Genomic DNA, 16573 nt, shown 5'->3' on the forward strand with positions numbered 1-16573 from the left:
GGAGGAGGAGGAGGAGGAGGAGGTGTTCCAATGCCTCCACCTGTTTTTCTCTCCCAGGTCATGTAGAGGAGCAGATCTGATGTGAAGATGGGACTGCTGGTGTTCATGCGTAACCTGCTGCTAGCCCTCTGTCTCTTTCTGGTATTGGGATTTCTGTACTATTCTGCTTGGAAGTTGCACCTTCTCAGATGGGAGGACTCGAGTAAGTATAAGCGCAGAAACTCTTTTCAGGCTCCCTAAAGTGCCTCTAAAATAGTTGCTACGTACTGAGGTGGTTCTGATTTACTAGTATTAGAGAGATGCGATTAAGCCCAAGCAAATGCGGGAGCTCTCTAGTGTGCTTAAGGGGTTGAATTTGTGATTACCTAATGCTCTTTATGGCTTTRCTTTTATTACTGAGTAGAAAAGCAGGTTCATGCTCTATAAATCTAGTGTTAGAGACTTCAGTTCTCAGAAAATTCTTAGTTTATGGTGCTTAATTGTCAAAATTAAGTAAGCTTGTGTACTGAGACTTTTGTTTCCTGAATCTTTCCCTATGTTTTTGGTACCTTTTGATTCTTAGAAAATATCTAAGATGAGTTTTTTTTYTCTTTGCTGGCTTTTGATTTCCTTCTCTAATCATATGGTACTGGTTATCTCATCATCTCACTTTGTCCTTCAGAAATCCTTATCTTACATTTATCTTCCACTGTACTATCTGCCAAATATCTGTCATCTAAAATGGTATCGCTCAACCTTTTTAAGTCCAAAGGGACATCTGACCTCGTTGAATTCAATCTGAGGATTGTACTGTGCAGTAATGCCACAGGAGATTTTCGTTGCARTCAGATATAAATTAGGCTTAACTTTGAATGCTCAATTACTGCTTTCATTTTTCCTTGTTTTGCATTTTCTTGCTTGCATGGGAGAATTGCACGCTGAAAATATAAAAACAAACAATTCCCTTCCCCCAGCCCAAAACACGAGCAAGCCTTTTCTGCAGCTGTTCCATGGGCTTTTTCAGATGTGCCGCAGTCAAACAGTGTTCTCTGGGTCAGTGGCTGAGAAACACTGATCCAGAATTGTTCTTCTGTTGGGCCAAAAGCTGTCTGTCAAATTCCGTGTTCGCTATGTTGCCTATCTGTGTACGGTGCAGGAGGTTTCTGTTGCAATACATTTAATAAACTTAATCATACTTCTCCACCTCTGTATGCTCCTTGTCTTTTGTTACAAGTTGTAAGACGTTTTGTCTGGTAGCTGGATGATGACTTAGAAATCTTTTGCATTGATGCAGTGACTTTGACAGGAGGACTACTAAGATGTCTTGTGCTGGAACAAGTATCGGAAGAATGAATTTTTAAGATGACATAGTGCCTTTCCGGGCAGGAGTTGTTTCTTAAGGGATGCGCTTAAATCATTGAGAGTCAAAAGTATTGATTGAGACATTCTGAAAACTAGTACCTTTGCCCATGAKGTACAGAAAATGCTTTCTGAATGAAAATAAGTGCAGAATATAGTTAAAAGACCAACTTTGATGTATCTGTTACAACATGACACTCTATTTTGAAATTAGAATACCTGGTGTCCTTTGCTTCTTTCACAGCGGCAGAACTTGTGTCAGGGCTTTCCAAGGCCAATGAAAATACTTCAGGCCACAACTTAGCGGTGAACTTCGTTAGCTTGTAGAAGAAGAGCTTCACTACTTACATGCCGTGTCCCAAGGGGCTGGAATGAGTTCTAAATTCCTTCAGGTTTTGCTTCTTTGAGCTGTGCGTGTCTAGTCCTAGGTGCCATATGTTGTTTTAATCAATGTCAGTCTCTTACAGGGTGGGGATGCCACTTTCTCTTTTGATACAATGTTGCGAATCTGTAGGCGAAACGTGGTCTATTTCTAGCCACAAACACTTTCCTGAAAGAGCAGACTTTCTCTGTTGCAAGGGTTAGAGTAGCTTCTGTTGAGTGTACTGGCTGGCTTCAGATGTGCAGCGTGTTCTGACAGGATGGGACAAGATCACCATGAGCTGATGTCGCAGACTTTTTATTAGCTGTATGACTCCGTCTTTTTAAAAAACTTGTGTTTAAAATGTGTTCTTCACTTATTCTTGGAAGTTGAAATACTGAGCTTTTTGAACAGGTACAAAGCTATGACACTGGTCTTAAGACTTGGCTAATTGATCTTCACCAGTTGCCACAGCTGAAAAGGAGCTTTCAGAATCATTCAGAATTTTTTATGGATTGTCTTAAATACTTCATAAAGTTCTTGAAAATATTACTGTAAACAGCAGTCTTATGTGATTACTTTTGAAAGACGTTATGGGGGTAACAGTTTTCTGTTGATTTTTAGAGTTCTGTATGTATCCAAAAATGTTTTATTTATCACATAATTTTACATGTGAGAAATTTATGCACAATTTAAATTAAAACAAAGCTATATTAGGAAACTCCAGGTGAAGAGGTAATGATAAGCATCTATAAATTAATGTTTGGAAGTTAATAATTGACAGAAAGGAAGTTGCTTATTTAACTATGATTAGGCTTCCTTGACAATATGTAATATGAAATGATGTATGATGGTGCAATTATACCTTCTTTTTTCCTAATGGGAACCTTGTGTAATTCAGTACACAAGGTAGATGGTTTGTAGTGGCTGCTGCTATTCCTTTATTTCCATATAACTCAGTGTGTGGCTTTGTTCAAAATGATGATGCTGATATCCAAAAAGGCAGAAATAAATTAGCTGTTTTACTTTTTGAGTGTTTAATGATCCAGGAATATTTCTTTTATGTTTAAGTCATCTTCCTATTAAATTATTATTTTTCTTTTTTTGTCATCAGTGGCTTTATTCTGCGTGACTCCTTAGCTTTAGTATTCATCTTTGCTCCATTCTTCATGCAAGCGGAAGCATGAAACTAAGCTAATCCTGACAACTGGCACTCTTGCAATCTTTTCAAAGACTGCAGTTTTAGTAAACTTGACTCCTTTAATATTGGGCACAAACAAATCTGTCATAGGATATAGTGAAAAATATTTGTGTACCTCCTTCTTGTGTGATTTTTTTTATTTTTCTCTTAATACTTTAGAAAATGTCTTTTGTACGTTGCTGTTAAGGATGTACTTGGTAACTCCATAAGGAATGTAGTCATGCTGAGACTTGCATGTTTGTATATTTAGCTGCTAAATAAATTAATGGGTAAAGTATGTTGTTTATTGCTGCTTCCAGCACCTCCAAGAATGGAGGCTAGCCTTCTRGAAGGAGTGAAAGATACACATGAATGCTTCTTGTAGTGTCCCTACTTAACTTCAAATTTGTCCTTCTTGAGCAATGGCTTAGTGAGTTTTGAGAGATTGTTCTCCTTAATGTGTAACTGTACACCTTGCCAAAATACAGAGGTGAGCAGAAGAGAATTAGTTCTCTATGGCTTATCTTCTCTGTGATGAGAATAGGTTGAATTCAGCTAACGTGAACTAATTAAGGTTGAATTGAGTTCAGGTGCTTTTTCCATTCAAGACAAACCTCCAATGAGTGTTACTCCTCTCTTACCTGTGTAGTAAGGAGTGTTGTGACTGGCTACCTTTCCCTGAGCCTTGTTTCACAGTTGTGATGATACGTGGTTAGTTCTCAGAGCGGTAGTTCAGCACAGCGCACAGAGGCATGCGGCATTGTGTGAATGCTGGAGGGGGTGTGAGTTCTGGCGATCGCTGGGAGGGTAGGAGCAGTGGTTAGGATAGATGCAAGCTTTCAGTTTTCCTTTCTCTTTTCCTGATTTCTTTGATGCAGTTTTGGTCTCTGGTGATAGTGTTGAGAGTTGTACACCTTGCCTGCRTGTTCTCCCAACACAGGAGTGCCGACAGACAGTACAGCCTTCTGTTCAAGARTGTCAAGTTGGAGGTGTCTGAAGTACATAGACGTGGCAATCTGATGTGGGAGAGGAAGAAGGAAATAAGATTGCTATCAGAGTTAGGCATCCTGCACATTCTAGAAAGACCTGGCAGTAACAAATAATCATAACCCTGTTTGTTATGTTTCTGGATGTTGAGTTTCCAGGGAATGCTTRTGGAATAATGGTAATGACAGGAGCAAGTTTTGAACGTATGAGACGTGCCTTGCAACCTCTTCCCTAAAACCTCTTTCCTATACCTTCCAGTATTCTGGTTTGGCCCTGAGGAAGAAGGAAAATAGTTCCTGGGTGACAACACATAGGAAGGTGCCCTAGCGTCTTTGGAGAGTGGAATAATAGATGGAGTTTGCTGGCAGTGTTTCTATGTTTACATTATCAGCCTGGAGGACTGCATTTTTACTCATAACTGTAAAGGACAGAGTACAGGCATGTTAAACTCTAATACTGATGCTTGTTACATAAACTGGTGTGTGTGTGTASCTGTTTTTGCAATTTGTGAAATGAATATGCTCTAAGGAGGGAATACTTCCATTAAAAAAAAAAGGCCTGGTTATGAAAATATTGGACTCATTCTCCCAAGCCAACATTTTTTTGCTGGTTTGCCTTCTCAGGGTATTGGAACACACCTGGGACAAGGACAGCATGTGATGCTGTTTTCCTGCTCTCTGTTGTATTTCTGCATACATTAGCATAGAATTATTACAAAACAAATACATACTGGTACTTTTCCCAGAGCTTAATATGATTTGTAACTATAGATTGTGAGCTGCTGAATTTGCATGTGGCTTTTGAAACACTTTCTGCTGATGACACCATAAAGAAATCAACAAGTCACTACTCTTTCATCTCTTRCTCAATGCTATTTCCACCTCTAATTTTGGAAAGACAGCCAAAGAGATAAAGCTGTGGGGAAAACGATTTTTTCTAAAGGTATTTTAGGACTCTCATCCTTTTCTTTTTCTTAATGTCTGTTCCTATGGGAACCAAGGAGACACATAAACAGGCAAAACTGACTAACTTCTGGTTGCAGGTTTTTGATCTGCTTGCATTTCTATGGAAACTAGTCTCACAGTGAATAAGAATAAATTAATGAAAAACAAATATGTCTTTAGGTTGGTTTACTATAACTACTGATTTTTCTCACTCAAGGTGCAATGGTATTCTTGTCARCTTTTGCATTAAAATATCCCTAAGATGAAAACAGTATTGAAGAATTTCTTACGGAAGTTTGGAGTGTGCATGCTCTTTCTTGTGTGGCTAAACCCTCACAGTATGTGTGTAGTTTGGATATAACTGTTGCATCTTGCGTTACTGGTGTTGTCATTTGTTCTATGTAAAGGGAGATGTTGTTGGATATGCTGACACGTACATATTTGCTGAACAGCAAGGCCAGAGACAAATTTGTTCATGGAAAGGGGCATGCAATACCTTCTTGTTCAGACCTATTTTGCTGGGAGTTACTGTCATACACTATGTTTGCCACAGAAGGGGATGTAGGAGCACTCTCTGTTTTCAGCTTGACGTTGAGAGCTTAAATCACTGATGAAAGTGTTTTGAACTAACTTGGCTGAATTTGTGGTTAGATGGGTGAGGGAGCATATCCTTTATTTTTTTAATGTAGAATTATGGAGTGTTCATTGCCCCGTGGTGAGCACGAACAAACAAATGCAGGTGATAACTGTATCAGCTGCTCTATGTCTGTCTATTGCTTTGGCTTTAGAGTTTTTTTTTTTTTTTTTTTTTTTCCGGTAGACTTTGCTGTTATTACTGCTTCCCAGACTGAAAAGCCCGATAGACTTTAACCTTGTGGGCGTTAACTTCTTTAGAAATTTGTTTTGGACTTTCTTTGCAGTACTGTAAGTTTCCTAAAACAGTTATTGCTCTGCTTTGGGAGAGGAGACTAGGAACAGCGTTGAGATGAATTACTGTGGATTTAATAATGTTTAAATTATTAGCAACTTTAAGGCTTGCTTAATTTATTCAGCTGTTCTATAGTCTGTTTTAGTACTGTACTCATTGCATCAGAACTGAAGAAAAAATGTTTAGAAAGTTCTCRTAAAATGGATCCAGCCAGAGATTTTAGGAATCACTGTGCTACTTTTTAGATGTCTTAGGAATTTGAGTATTGTGAGAGTGTTTTTTGTAATAACATTACTCTCTATTTTGAACAGTTATCAGGGCAGTTGTCAATATTAGAAAAAAAATGTAAAATAGGTGTTTAAAATATCATTTGCCTGGTAAACTAGCTTATGCTATACTACGAGCTCCTACTGGGCTGAAATGTTCCACTTGTGTTCAACTTGAAACTGAAAAACTTACAGAACTAATTATGGTGGATGATCCTCTTATTTGCAAACAGAATACTGAAAAATTGATTGCCACGAAATTATCACTGTTCAGGTTACTTTGTGCTTTCTCATAGCCTTCCAGAACAAGGAGCATGGCTAAACTGAAATTCCTGGAACCCAGGAAATTAAGTTGTAGTAGTGTCTTCCACAGCTGTAGTGTGCCAGCTCCTTTTGCTTGTAGGTAAGCTCTTGATGAGTCTTGCTCTGGCTGTTTGATGCAACYACGTAGAGTTTCTGTCCTTTTTGCTGGAGGCTGCTGCCTGTGTTGCGCTGGGGTAGAAGAGCATGTTTATTCAGTGAACGTAAACCAGAACTTTCAAGGTGTACCAAAGAGTTAAACTCCCCAAAATTCAAGAATGCCTCTCTAGAGCTGCCTTCTTAGAAGATGCCACTTCATAAGGTAGGTTAGGGAAATAAGGAAATAAAATGYTTCATCTTTTTCTGATCTGTTACTGCCTATTTGGTGAAATTCCCAGCATTGCTTTACAGCCACATGTTTCTAGAGGTTTTGCTTTCTTCAGGACTTTCTAGTACTGCAGTAGTATTAGAGAGTAGGACAAAACTCTGCTGGGGCAATGGGGAAATGATGCATGACAGAGTCCTTGAGGGAGGGAGCAAACGTAATGTTGCCTGGTCCTTGGAATTTGACTGCAGAAAGAAAACACGCTGGTTGCTCTTAAAGTTTAGATACCTAAAGGGGCAGGTTTAATGAGAGGGCATTAAGAACATAGCACCCTGAGTACTTTGTTGTGGAATGAAGAGTGGCTATAATGCTCTGCTTGTACTCATTGTTATTTCATCTTTATTTTAGCTCTTAAGCCCTGAGTTACTGTTCTGCTTCTGAGCTTATGTTGATTTTTAACCTAACCAAAGCAAGGTGCAATAATACTTATCCATCCCCTACACACACTTTTGCCTTAATTTTGCATCTTAAAGTAGTCAGGAGCTGCTGCTTCTCTCAACAACAGCAGTCTTACTATTTTGGGGGCTCCTTATTCAGGGTTTTGCGCTTCCCCCTCGTGCCTTTTTTGTGGCTAACAGGTGGATATAATTGAGGAACTGATGCAGATTAAAATTAAGAATGTGGTTTTATTTGTTTTACTCAGTTAACCTTAACTTAGCGTTTTCATTTGCTTCATTTGCTCAACTCTTATGCATTTTCTCTGTCCTCTGCAAGTCTGGGAAGGGTATGTTCCTGTGACTTTGGATAGACAGACTGGGATACTGTTCATAAGGGTCAGCARTCTTCCAGGCAGCTGAAGCTGATGCAGTTTTCTGATGCAGTTTTTCAGAAGTCGAAGTCAGCAGCTGTCTGTATTCTGGAAGGTATGGTGCAGTGAAAGCACTTCGCCTTTCTCAGCAGTGGTTCAGCAGCAGCATCCTTTCAGAGGTGAAGGGGTTTAGTCATCTTAGCTGACTGTGGACACCKTAGCGATGAGTGTGGCAGGAAACAAGACCTCCTTGTGAAGACCGTCTCGCACATGTTAGCGAGTGGTTCTCTGCCTTTCCCCTCTCTTGTCACTGTGTTGTCTCCTGGCGGCACAGAGCATGCTCCTGTGGCCTGCAGCCGTTACAGAAATGGCTCCTGCACCTTAAGCTRTTACTAGCCTTTCTGGAAGCTCCACTCTATCGATTGTTTCATAGAATAGATMGCACCGACTTTCTCCATCTGGTTTGAAACAGGTAGGCTGGCTTTGGTCATCTTTCATGCTCAATTCTGCTTCACATCAGTTCTGCTGATGATGGGGCAATAAATTTTGGCAGAAAGGAAGTAGTGCATGGTTTATCTTAAGGTGGACAGCTGTTTCTGCCACRGTCTTTTGACCGTGGCCCTAGTACTCATTCTGACCATGTCTGTTATACTCAGGGATGCTTCGTGGAAGAGGTATTTCCCAAGTTATTATCTTCTGCCAACCTATCTGGTGCTTGTGTTGGAATAACAGCTCATTTTTCTCATAGTAGTCTGAACTTAGGTCACTGTGTCAGGCTGAGACAATAAACCAGCCAAACCTGGGTATGACTTGCAAGAAGAGTGGAACTGGGTCATGAGGTATGACTCCTTATGAACTATGTATCTCTTCTGAACTTCAGAAAGAATGCAACAGGCACCAAGCAAAAATCTGTACTGTGCATGCTTTCCCTAAGTGGATGTTTGAACTTGAAATGCTTGATTTCAAGTGGTTACTCCTTCAAGCTACCACGTGAGTATATTGCTTGTTTGCACTGTTTTCTTGATGATGTCGCAGTCCATGAGGATAGATAATACAAAAAATCTAGGCTGATACTAAACCTAGAAGAGATTTTGTAACCAGTTCTTAATATTGTCTAGGCATTTGGTGATTCAGCAATCAAAGCTATGCATCTTTGAGGGTTATTGTTTAGCTTTTCTTGCTCTGTGACCAAAAAAAAAAAAAAAGAAGAAGAAGAATCAAAATGCGTTAAAAAGTTATTTGCCTTTTAAGAGCTTATGAACATATGTTTGTTGTCTTTCAAATGATGCTGGGATCCTTCCTGCTCTAACTTGATTCCTGCTATAGCGTGTAACTTTTTTCAAAGCTATTCCTGTGGATTTCAGTGTTAGGAACACTAAATGTGAAGTGCAACAAGTTATACCGCTTGATAATTTCTGYGATGAGAATAGTTAACACATTGTAGCTATAGAGAAGTTTAAATAGACTTGACCGAAGAAAACAGAGGCACAGGTAAGTGAAATTATTCCCTGTTACACAGCTGCTCAAAGGCAGAGCTATGAATAGAAAAAAAGGTCTCTAGGCTCTTGGTCCAGTGTCYGTTTGGCCAAATGAGGCTTTCTCTCCCATAACACACATTCTATGCTTGTAGAGTTCAGAAGAGAATTAAAATGCTCAAGTTCCTTCTTGGGACAGAGATTAGCTGCCGGTATTTGCAAAAACACAGCAGTATTGCAAAAACGCAGCAGTATTTTTCAGAACGCTCTATCAATAATCACAAAGCTGGCAGTGGTCAGTATGGGCAGCGTTGGTGGCTTGATGTGGGTACCACAGCTGGGGCATGACGTCGAGGATGCCTCAGTGGAAGTGCCTGAAGAACTAACTGTACAACCTGAGCAGTTGTGAATGGGCTTTGGGCTTTTCAGCCTTCAGCTTCACCACATCAAAGGTGTTGTGGTTTCCAGCTGCGTTAATACTGCAGCTGCTTTTTTCTTTTAAAGGTAGTGTTTTTTATAACAGAAAGATATATTTTTCTCTCCATACTCAAACACAGAGCACTATTTCTTTTTCTATTTACACTTAAAAAAAAAATCATTTCAGGCACAGACTAAACTTCTGCTCAAAAAGTGAAAAACAGCTTTTGAAAAGAGGAGAATAATGGAACAGCTCTGGCATTTTTAACTATAGGAGTCACTAATGCTCCAGGAATAATTAGAAATCTGATTACTGTAAGTTTAGTTGTTAAGACTTTTCTGCCTTCTGAGACTTGCTCCTCACAATTACATCGTGTTCCAAGTGGAGCACAGCTGGTTCTCCATTATATTGCTAGGAAATGAGTAATGCTGTTTTCTGTTAGTGCTGTTGCTGTGATGTCTGTTCAGATGTGTCTTATCTGAACACTGGAAGAGCTTTTATTAKTTTTAAATATGATTCATTATAACATTCATATCTATTTTACTTCTGCACTTTTGTGTTTGGGTCCAATACCTTATTACAAGCAAAAACCTGAGTTAATGCAGTGTAGTCTATAAATAGAAATCTAGTGAGACAATGYGTTAATATCACTTCTGATTGTGACTGAATTTTCTTGGTTTACTTAATACTTAAGGATGATTCAGGTGTGGTTTAAATATTTCTAAACTTTTGAAAGCTGATTTTGCACATTGAGAAATATCCCTTATTTGCAATAAGAAAATATCAAAGATTTAGTATGGCATAATGATATATTACTTCTACCTGCTACGTACTTTTTGTACAAAGTTAGTTTCGTAATTACAGTATATTATATTATTTGAGGAAAAATAGTTTGTGCTTGTTTGAATRGAGACCRTCTATATCTATATATACATATAKMTATATATAATATATACTTAAAAGGGATGGCATTTAGGTTGGTGTTTCCTAATTTTGAATGATTTAAGTGTCRATGTAGTTTGTAAAATTTTACACAGCCTACAGACTAGGGCTAAATACTTTTCATTATGTACTCTCCTATGCAAAGTATGTGTCCTGCCTCAAAAAGGCAGGACGAAGAACTAGAGAAATCTGCTGTTGTATGTTGATGGTTTCAGAAAATAACAGCCCAGAGGTTGAGAGGAACCGTTAGATAATGAACAAAAAATGATGTCAGATATATAACTCATTGCTGTCAGGCTTTATAATTGTAGCCTAAAAAAAGAACTAAAGAAAGAAGTGCTTCTACAAGCTTAATTTCAGAAAGTTTAGGATGCTTTGACTGACTTTACTTAAAACATGATCGTGTTTCCATAAATTTTTTAAAAAAGCAAGCCTTGTGTACCTTATTTAGAAGAAAAAAAAATGCAAAAAAAACCCTGAACTTGTGTACTAATTGCTGTTTTTGGCATAAAACTTTTGGCATAAAGGGTATTCCTTGCTCAGCAATCCTGCATGTGTTTGTGTCCTTGCGGGAAAGGAATTACCCCGGTAAGTAGCTTTTCTTATCCTTTGTCCATGGTGTCCTTATTCTTTGGTCATGGTGTTAAGTAGTCTTGTAATGGTCTCTTCTTTGAGGACTTGTTAAGAMAAAAAGTTTGAAACATCTATTGGATGGAAAATTGAATCTAAATTTTAAAWTTTTTGTTGCTTGGCTGGAAGAGCTGGACAAAAACCAAAAGGAATATTTACTCTACAGTCAGCTTTGCTGCTTGTGTTGTGGAACAGATCACTACAGGCGGGGTGGGGGGGCAGATGTGCGGAGCTTTTCACACTTGTGTGAAAGGGTTTAGCAGGCTTGTGATATTTGCTGGCAAATCTCTCTCGCCAGGAACTCTAGATTACGTACCTGGGACTGTCCRCTACCCTGTGCTTGCGAGTCGTTACTTCTTCCTGCATGAACAGCTCGTTTTTGTTTTATCCTTGTATTCTCTGTCCTAACTTTTCTGGTTAGATGCTTTAATCTTTGTAAAGACTAAATAACCTGACGGGGTAGGCAATGTGAAATGAATTGTGGGCATGCCATAAGGGAAAGGCTTCTGCTGAGCCCACGTAARCGCTGCTGCTCCTCTGGCTTGCTTTCAGATTCACTGGGAAAATTGTGCTGCGGATTGCATTAGGACATTGATAAGGTGTGAAAATACAGGAGCCTCCTCTTCCCCTCCCCTGCTGACCATAAGAAGTGATGGTTTTACTCCGTATCAGGCAGGTTGAAATGCTTAAACTAATCCTTTTGGTTAAATATTCCTGAAACCATGCCGGTGAAGAGTCTGGAGCTCGAAGCCAGCGCTCGCTGAAGCAAGCGGTTCTTGCAGGTACCACTTGAGGGCAGTAGATCTCTCCTGCTTGACTCCACTTGCCAAAATTGTGCAATGTTAAAATGTGTTGCGTGTTGAATAAATATGATAGCAACAACAAAAAAAGGCACAGCATTCTTCTTTCCTATGCAGTTATGAAATGGCAATGCTATTGTCTGGATAAACTTTATTAAATAGTGTATCAAAAGCTACTACAGAGTCATTTGCTTTTGGAGGAACTTGTTTGGAAGGAATCTTGCATTTTATCATATCCAGTCCACTGCTATTGACAGTAGCCAGTTTCATAATCTGATCAAGTCCTATCTTGTGACTTTTTTTTTTTTTTACACCTCCACCTCTCATATTTCAAATGTCTTTTAATGTCTCATCCTGGAAAAAAAAAATTTTAAACCCAATCTTATTTATAATGCATATGCCCAAAGAATCTRGGGGGAGTAGTAGACATTATACAGGAAAGTACGGTTCTGGGATACTAGGCTAGTGTTACTGCAGAGGGAAGGAAATCTAGACAGATCAAAATCTAATTCTCTAAAGATTTTAATTACTTTGATTATTTATAGAAAAGCTCATTTTATTTAAGAGACTTTTGGCTAGTTGAAGAGAAAGGAGAAAAGTTCTGACTATACAGTCTTACCTCATTGATGATTAATGTAATGAAAGTGTGGATTCTTCTAATTCTGAGATCCYGTTTAAAAAAATAATTAAGATGACCTAGTGTGGTGATTGTTTAACTCGTGGTAGAAAATATGATAGAATCCAACAGTTCACCAAGGTTCAGCAAAGGATTGGGCATCTGTATAGAGGGCAGTAACACTTATGATGTCTGGCCAACAAAAACTTTGAAAAGCCACGTTTGGAAAGAGAGTGAACCTTACTTCAAGGTGTTAAAGTTCTTCATGCRAGCATGCAAATATTTAAATCCCCACCCCCCCTTTTTTTTTTGACTGAAAGGTTTCTTGTAGGCTTGAATACAGTATAATCTTTCTTCCTGCATTTCCCCCCACAAAAAAAATCTTGCAGTACTTACGAATACTCTTAACAGGAGACTTTGTGTCTTGACATCTGATGGTATTAGGCTCTAGATCCACTCTTTCAGGAAATCTGTTCCAAATTCCCAAATGTATCCTAAGTTGTAAGCACCTGAAAAAATCAGTACRCATCTTAAATTAGTTGCTTTTAAAAAAACAATCTTTGTACTTTTTAGGTTTGCAYGTAATAACTATTGATATGTGATCAACTTGAAGACAAAAGTAGTTTTATTTTAGCAAAGCAGGGTTAAATTTGGGATTAGACTTTGACAATAAATTATTGTCTCCATCTTTTCTGTTACTCAAAGCTGAATCGTTTCCATACTCAAAGCTGAATCGTTTCCCTTCTCTCTCATTTGAGTTTATATTCATATTTTACTTCTGAGTCTGTTTAGTCCATATCATTGGAGCTTTAGTAATAAAAAAGAGCTCATTTACTAAATACAACTGCAATATACATGAACTCTCATATTCATGTGCGTGCACACAGATAGCATGTATAAGGAGGAGAAAAAGTTTCCCTCTTGTATTCTGTGTCCAGAAAATGGAAATCCCCAAAACCTTATTCCTACATTTAGTAMCTTTATTGTGCCCATTACTACCCTATTCTTTCTGGCCTAAAAYGTCCTTAATTTTTTTTCAGTCATTTCAAGAATAAAGCAAGACTTTGTAAATCACGGGAAAATTCTGTTTGGAAGAAATATTAGGAGGTCTCTAGTCCAACCTCCTGCTTAAAGCAGGATTAGTTATGAAATGAGTCCAGATTATTCAGGTCTTTGTCCAGTCAAGCTTTGGAAACCTCCGAGAATGGAGACTGCGCAATCCTTCTGGGCAACCTTTTTTAATGCTTTACTATACTAATGGTGAAAGGGTTTCTTCTTATATCAGACCTGAACATCTTGTTTTGTTGTCTCTCATCATCCCACCATACACCACTRTGAAGARTCGGGCTCTGTCGTCTTGGWAARCTTRTAAGTCTTRGATGACTGCTATTAGATCCCCTCAAAGCCTTCTCTTTTCCAGACTGAGCAAGGCTCATTCTCTGTATCTCCTCATAGGTCATATGTTAGCAACTGAGCATTTAATCATCTTCACAATCCCTTGTTTGTTTGTAGCCCTCTCTAGAGACCACACATTATATATTAATACAGAAGGCTTGTTGTCATTTGGAGATGGGTGTTTTTCTTTCTCTAAACGTTTTCCTGCTTTGTGTCAGTTAAATCATTGCATACGCTTTCTTGTATTTCATCTTCTATTTACAATGTCTCTTTATTGAGCCTTGGAGCATTTGTTGCACAGGATGTGGATGGTAACTGTACTGGGACTTGCTGAAGAAGARCCAGATCCATAAAGGAATCCTTAACGTGGCATGTATGATACTGCATGTACAATAACAATACAGGCAATAGTGGTGCTACAAAGGCCTTTTGCTTCTGAAGAGGCTCAGTCCAAAAGCAGTTATTGTTAAGGTAGTATAGACCATAAGGATGAACAGAAAAACAGAAACAACAGACACCTCTCTCTGCRTGACTTGTTCCATAGTGCCCTACCATCATAGTGAAGAACTTTTTCCTAATCTCCRCCTTGAACCTCTTGGGCTGCAGTTTGCAGCCATAGTTTGTGCTTTCTATTGAAGGACTTGAAAAACTCAGGGGATCATAATGGGTAGTGGGAATGTTTTCTATGTATCGACTYTTTTTAAAAAATAAATGTTATTGTAGGTAGAAAGCAAAGTCCAGAGGGCAGTGAGARAAGGGGGTTATGCAAAGTTAATCAGAGCTCTACCTTGAAGTTCCAGAGGCAGAGAGATGAGAAAGTCAGTGAGAAAAAGGCGGCAGCTGTTTGTGCAACCCCAGTAATTTAGGCTCTGAATACTTGACACTCAGCTATTTAGTAAGCTCAGAATAACAAGGGACTATTTGGAAGAGGAGGCTATTATGGGCCATGTGTAATCAGATGTCAAGGACTGGTGTGAGGATGATAGTTGCCAGGRGGGCCATGCATGTGATTATTGGTTCCCTCTAGAGAAGGCAGTGCCACTGAAAATAGCTGGATTAAATGGGAACRCTGCTGTGTTTGAACTTCTTTTAGTGCTGCCAGCTAGTTGTTAATAATAGGCATGTCTAGGTTGCAACTRAAAATATGGTGATACTAGAGTGTTGAATGCAGATTAGAACTTGCAAATTTGTATTTGAAACCTGTTTCAAGGGAAAAAGGATGATTGCAGTGTGTTGCATTCAAAAGGAATAGTGGTCTTAATGCTTTGCTCATGTACTTGTGTGTGTTTTTGTGATTCTTTTGAGCACTCTTTACTGGGTATTCTGTTGTGTTCCATCTTTCTGCTCTACATTTTCCAAGTCCCTCTGGTTCTGCAGTTTCTAATACAGTGCAAACGTTTTCCAGACTTGAGGCATTTTATATTTTAGTCAGATGCACGCTRAAGCAATTAAATCTCTCCTATTAATGGCTTTATTGATTTTAAAACTCTCTGAGGTATAGGTACGTGTGGTGATGTTGCCCGTGGTCTAGTATGTTGCCAATATATCTACCCTTTGGGTCCTTTTAGCCATTGCTCACAATTGTTTGTCTTTCTGTTCAGCTTGTAGTGACTAAACCAAGTTACAGTAGTTGTCTCTSTTTCACAGCAGCTCTGCTTATTGTCCTTCAAAGATGAAATTTCCAAAGCATTACAAAGTCTGGAAATCGGTGACAAATGCCATAACTGTTTTTTTCTCAGAGTCAAGAACTCAGTGTATTCCTCTTCTAAGCTATTTTCTCTTAAAATAACTTTTTTTTCAGTTTCTCTTAGTATGTTGCAGTGTGTGCTTTATAAAACATTTAATTAAAACTATTATACTTGCTATTTCCTTTGTCTGTGTCCAATGGGAGCTATTGGAATGAATGTTTCCAGAAGGCTTCATTTTGCCTTGATTGCTGGGTGGTTCTCTTCCTACATCCTGTACTGTGTGAAGCCTCATCTCTGGAATGTCTGTCTGGTCCCATAAAATGTTTGGAGAATATGCTATGACGTGGGGTATATAAATCCTCCGCAATTGCGTGTTGGATGCTCTCTCCTCAGAGAGGATTATAAACACGTGCAGGTTCTTGTAAATTAGAAGTTCCATCTTGGAAGATAGGAGTAAGTGCAAGTGKGTCATTTTTATTTTCTCTCTTTTCCCATGCTGTTTCCCCACACAAACACTTTTGGTTTCTCTGATGAGAACAGACTAGAAAGCATCTCATGTTTCTGGATAATATTTTTAAACTACTAACAGCTTCATTTATTTTAATATTGTATGTTTTCTGGTGCCACTAGCTTGCATCTGTCTTCTCCTAACTCTCAATCTTCTAGCCCAGCTATCTCCCTGGCATTCCAAAACAACCGGGAGTGAGAGCTGRACCTGCAAGGCAGTGTGCTTTCCTGTTGTCTGTCTGTTTAGTTACTCTCTAAGGTGCTTGAGTAAATATTTGATTTGTAAGTTGGTTGTACTATAGTTTTTGTTAGTGTAGATTAATACACTTAATTTCTGGTAACACTTATCTTGATTGTCTGATCTTAAGTATTGCTACCCATTTGAGAGGCAGTTTTTTTCATAATGACCACTCAAAATGTTATCCTTTAGAAGAAATTGGATGAACTACAGGAGGGTTTTGTCCAAGCCTTGAGAAACAATATTTTAAGCTAATTCTAAAACAACTTTTGTCAATATTACTCTATACTAGTGCTTAATTATTCTTCCCTTTAGGCATATTTTTTCTGATGTCCAATATAAATCACTTTGACTGCAGTTTAAGTCAATTGAGTGTTTTTCTGAGCATGCCTCCCCTTCCTTTTTCTTGGCATATATTTATGTATTT

General features: G+C 38.6%; 1 protein-coding gene across 7 annotated transcripts in view; it reads left to right on the forward strand.

Annotated features, from left to right (window-relative positions):
- The first annotated feature begins 9 nt into the window (after nucleotides 1-9).
- Nucleotides 10-16573, forward strand: part of ST3GAL3 (ST3 beta-galactoside alpha-2,3-sialyltransferase 3) — a 188298-nt gene continuing 171734 nt past the window's right edge. For 2 of the 7 annotated variants that reach the window (XM_085298219.1, XM_085298216.1), the window contains exon 1: nucleotides 13-202. In XM_085298219.1, coding sequence (XP_085154345.1) covers nucleotides 88-202 — 115 coding nt within the window. In that variant the 5' untranslated portion in view covers nucleotides 13-87. Of the gene's footprint in view, nucleotides 203-16573 lie in introns of all 7 variants that reach the window. The other 5 variants (XM_085298218.1, XM_085298215.1, XM_085298214.1 and 2 more) reach the window with 5 other exon arrangements.

The sequence above is a fragment of the Rhea americana genome, unplaced genomic scaffold, assembly GCF_003343005.1.
Source record: "Rhea americana isolate MKP2758 unplaced genomic scaffold, rheAme1 scaffold_136, whole genome shotgun sequence".
Taxonomy (NCBI): Eukaryota; Metazoa; Chordata; class Aves; order Rheiformes; family Rheidae; genus Rhea; species Rhea americana.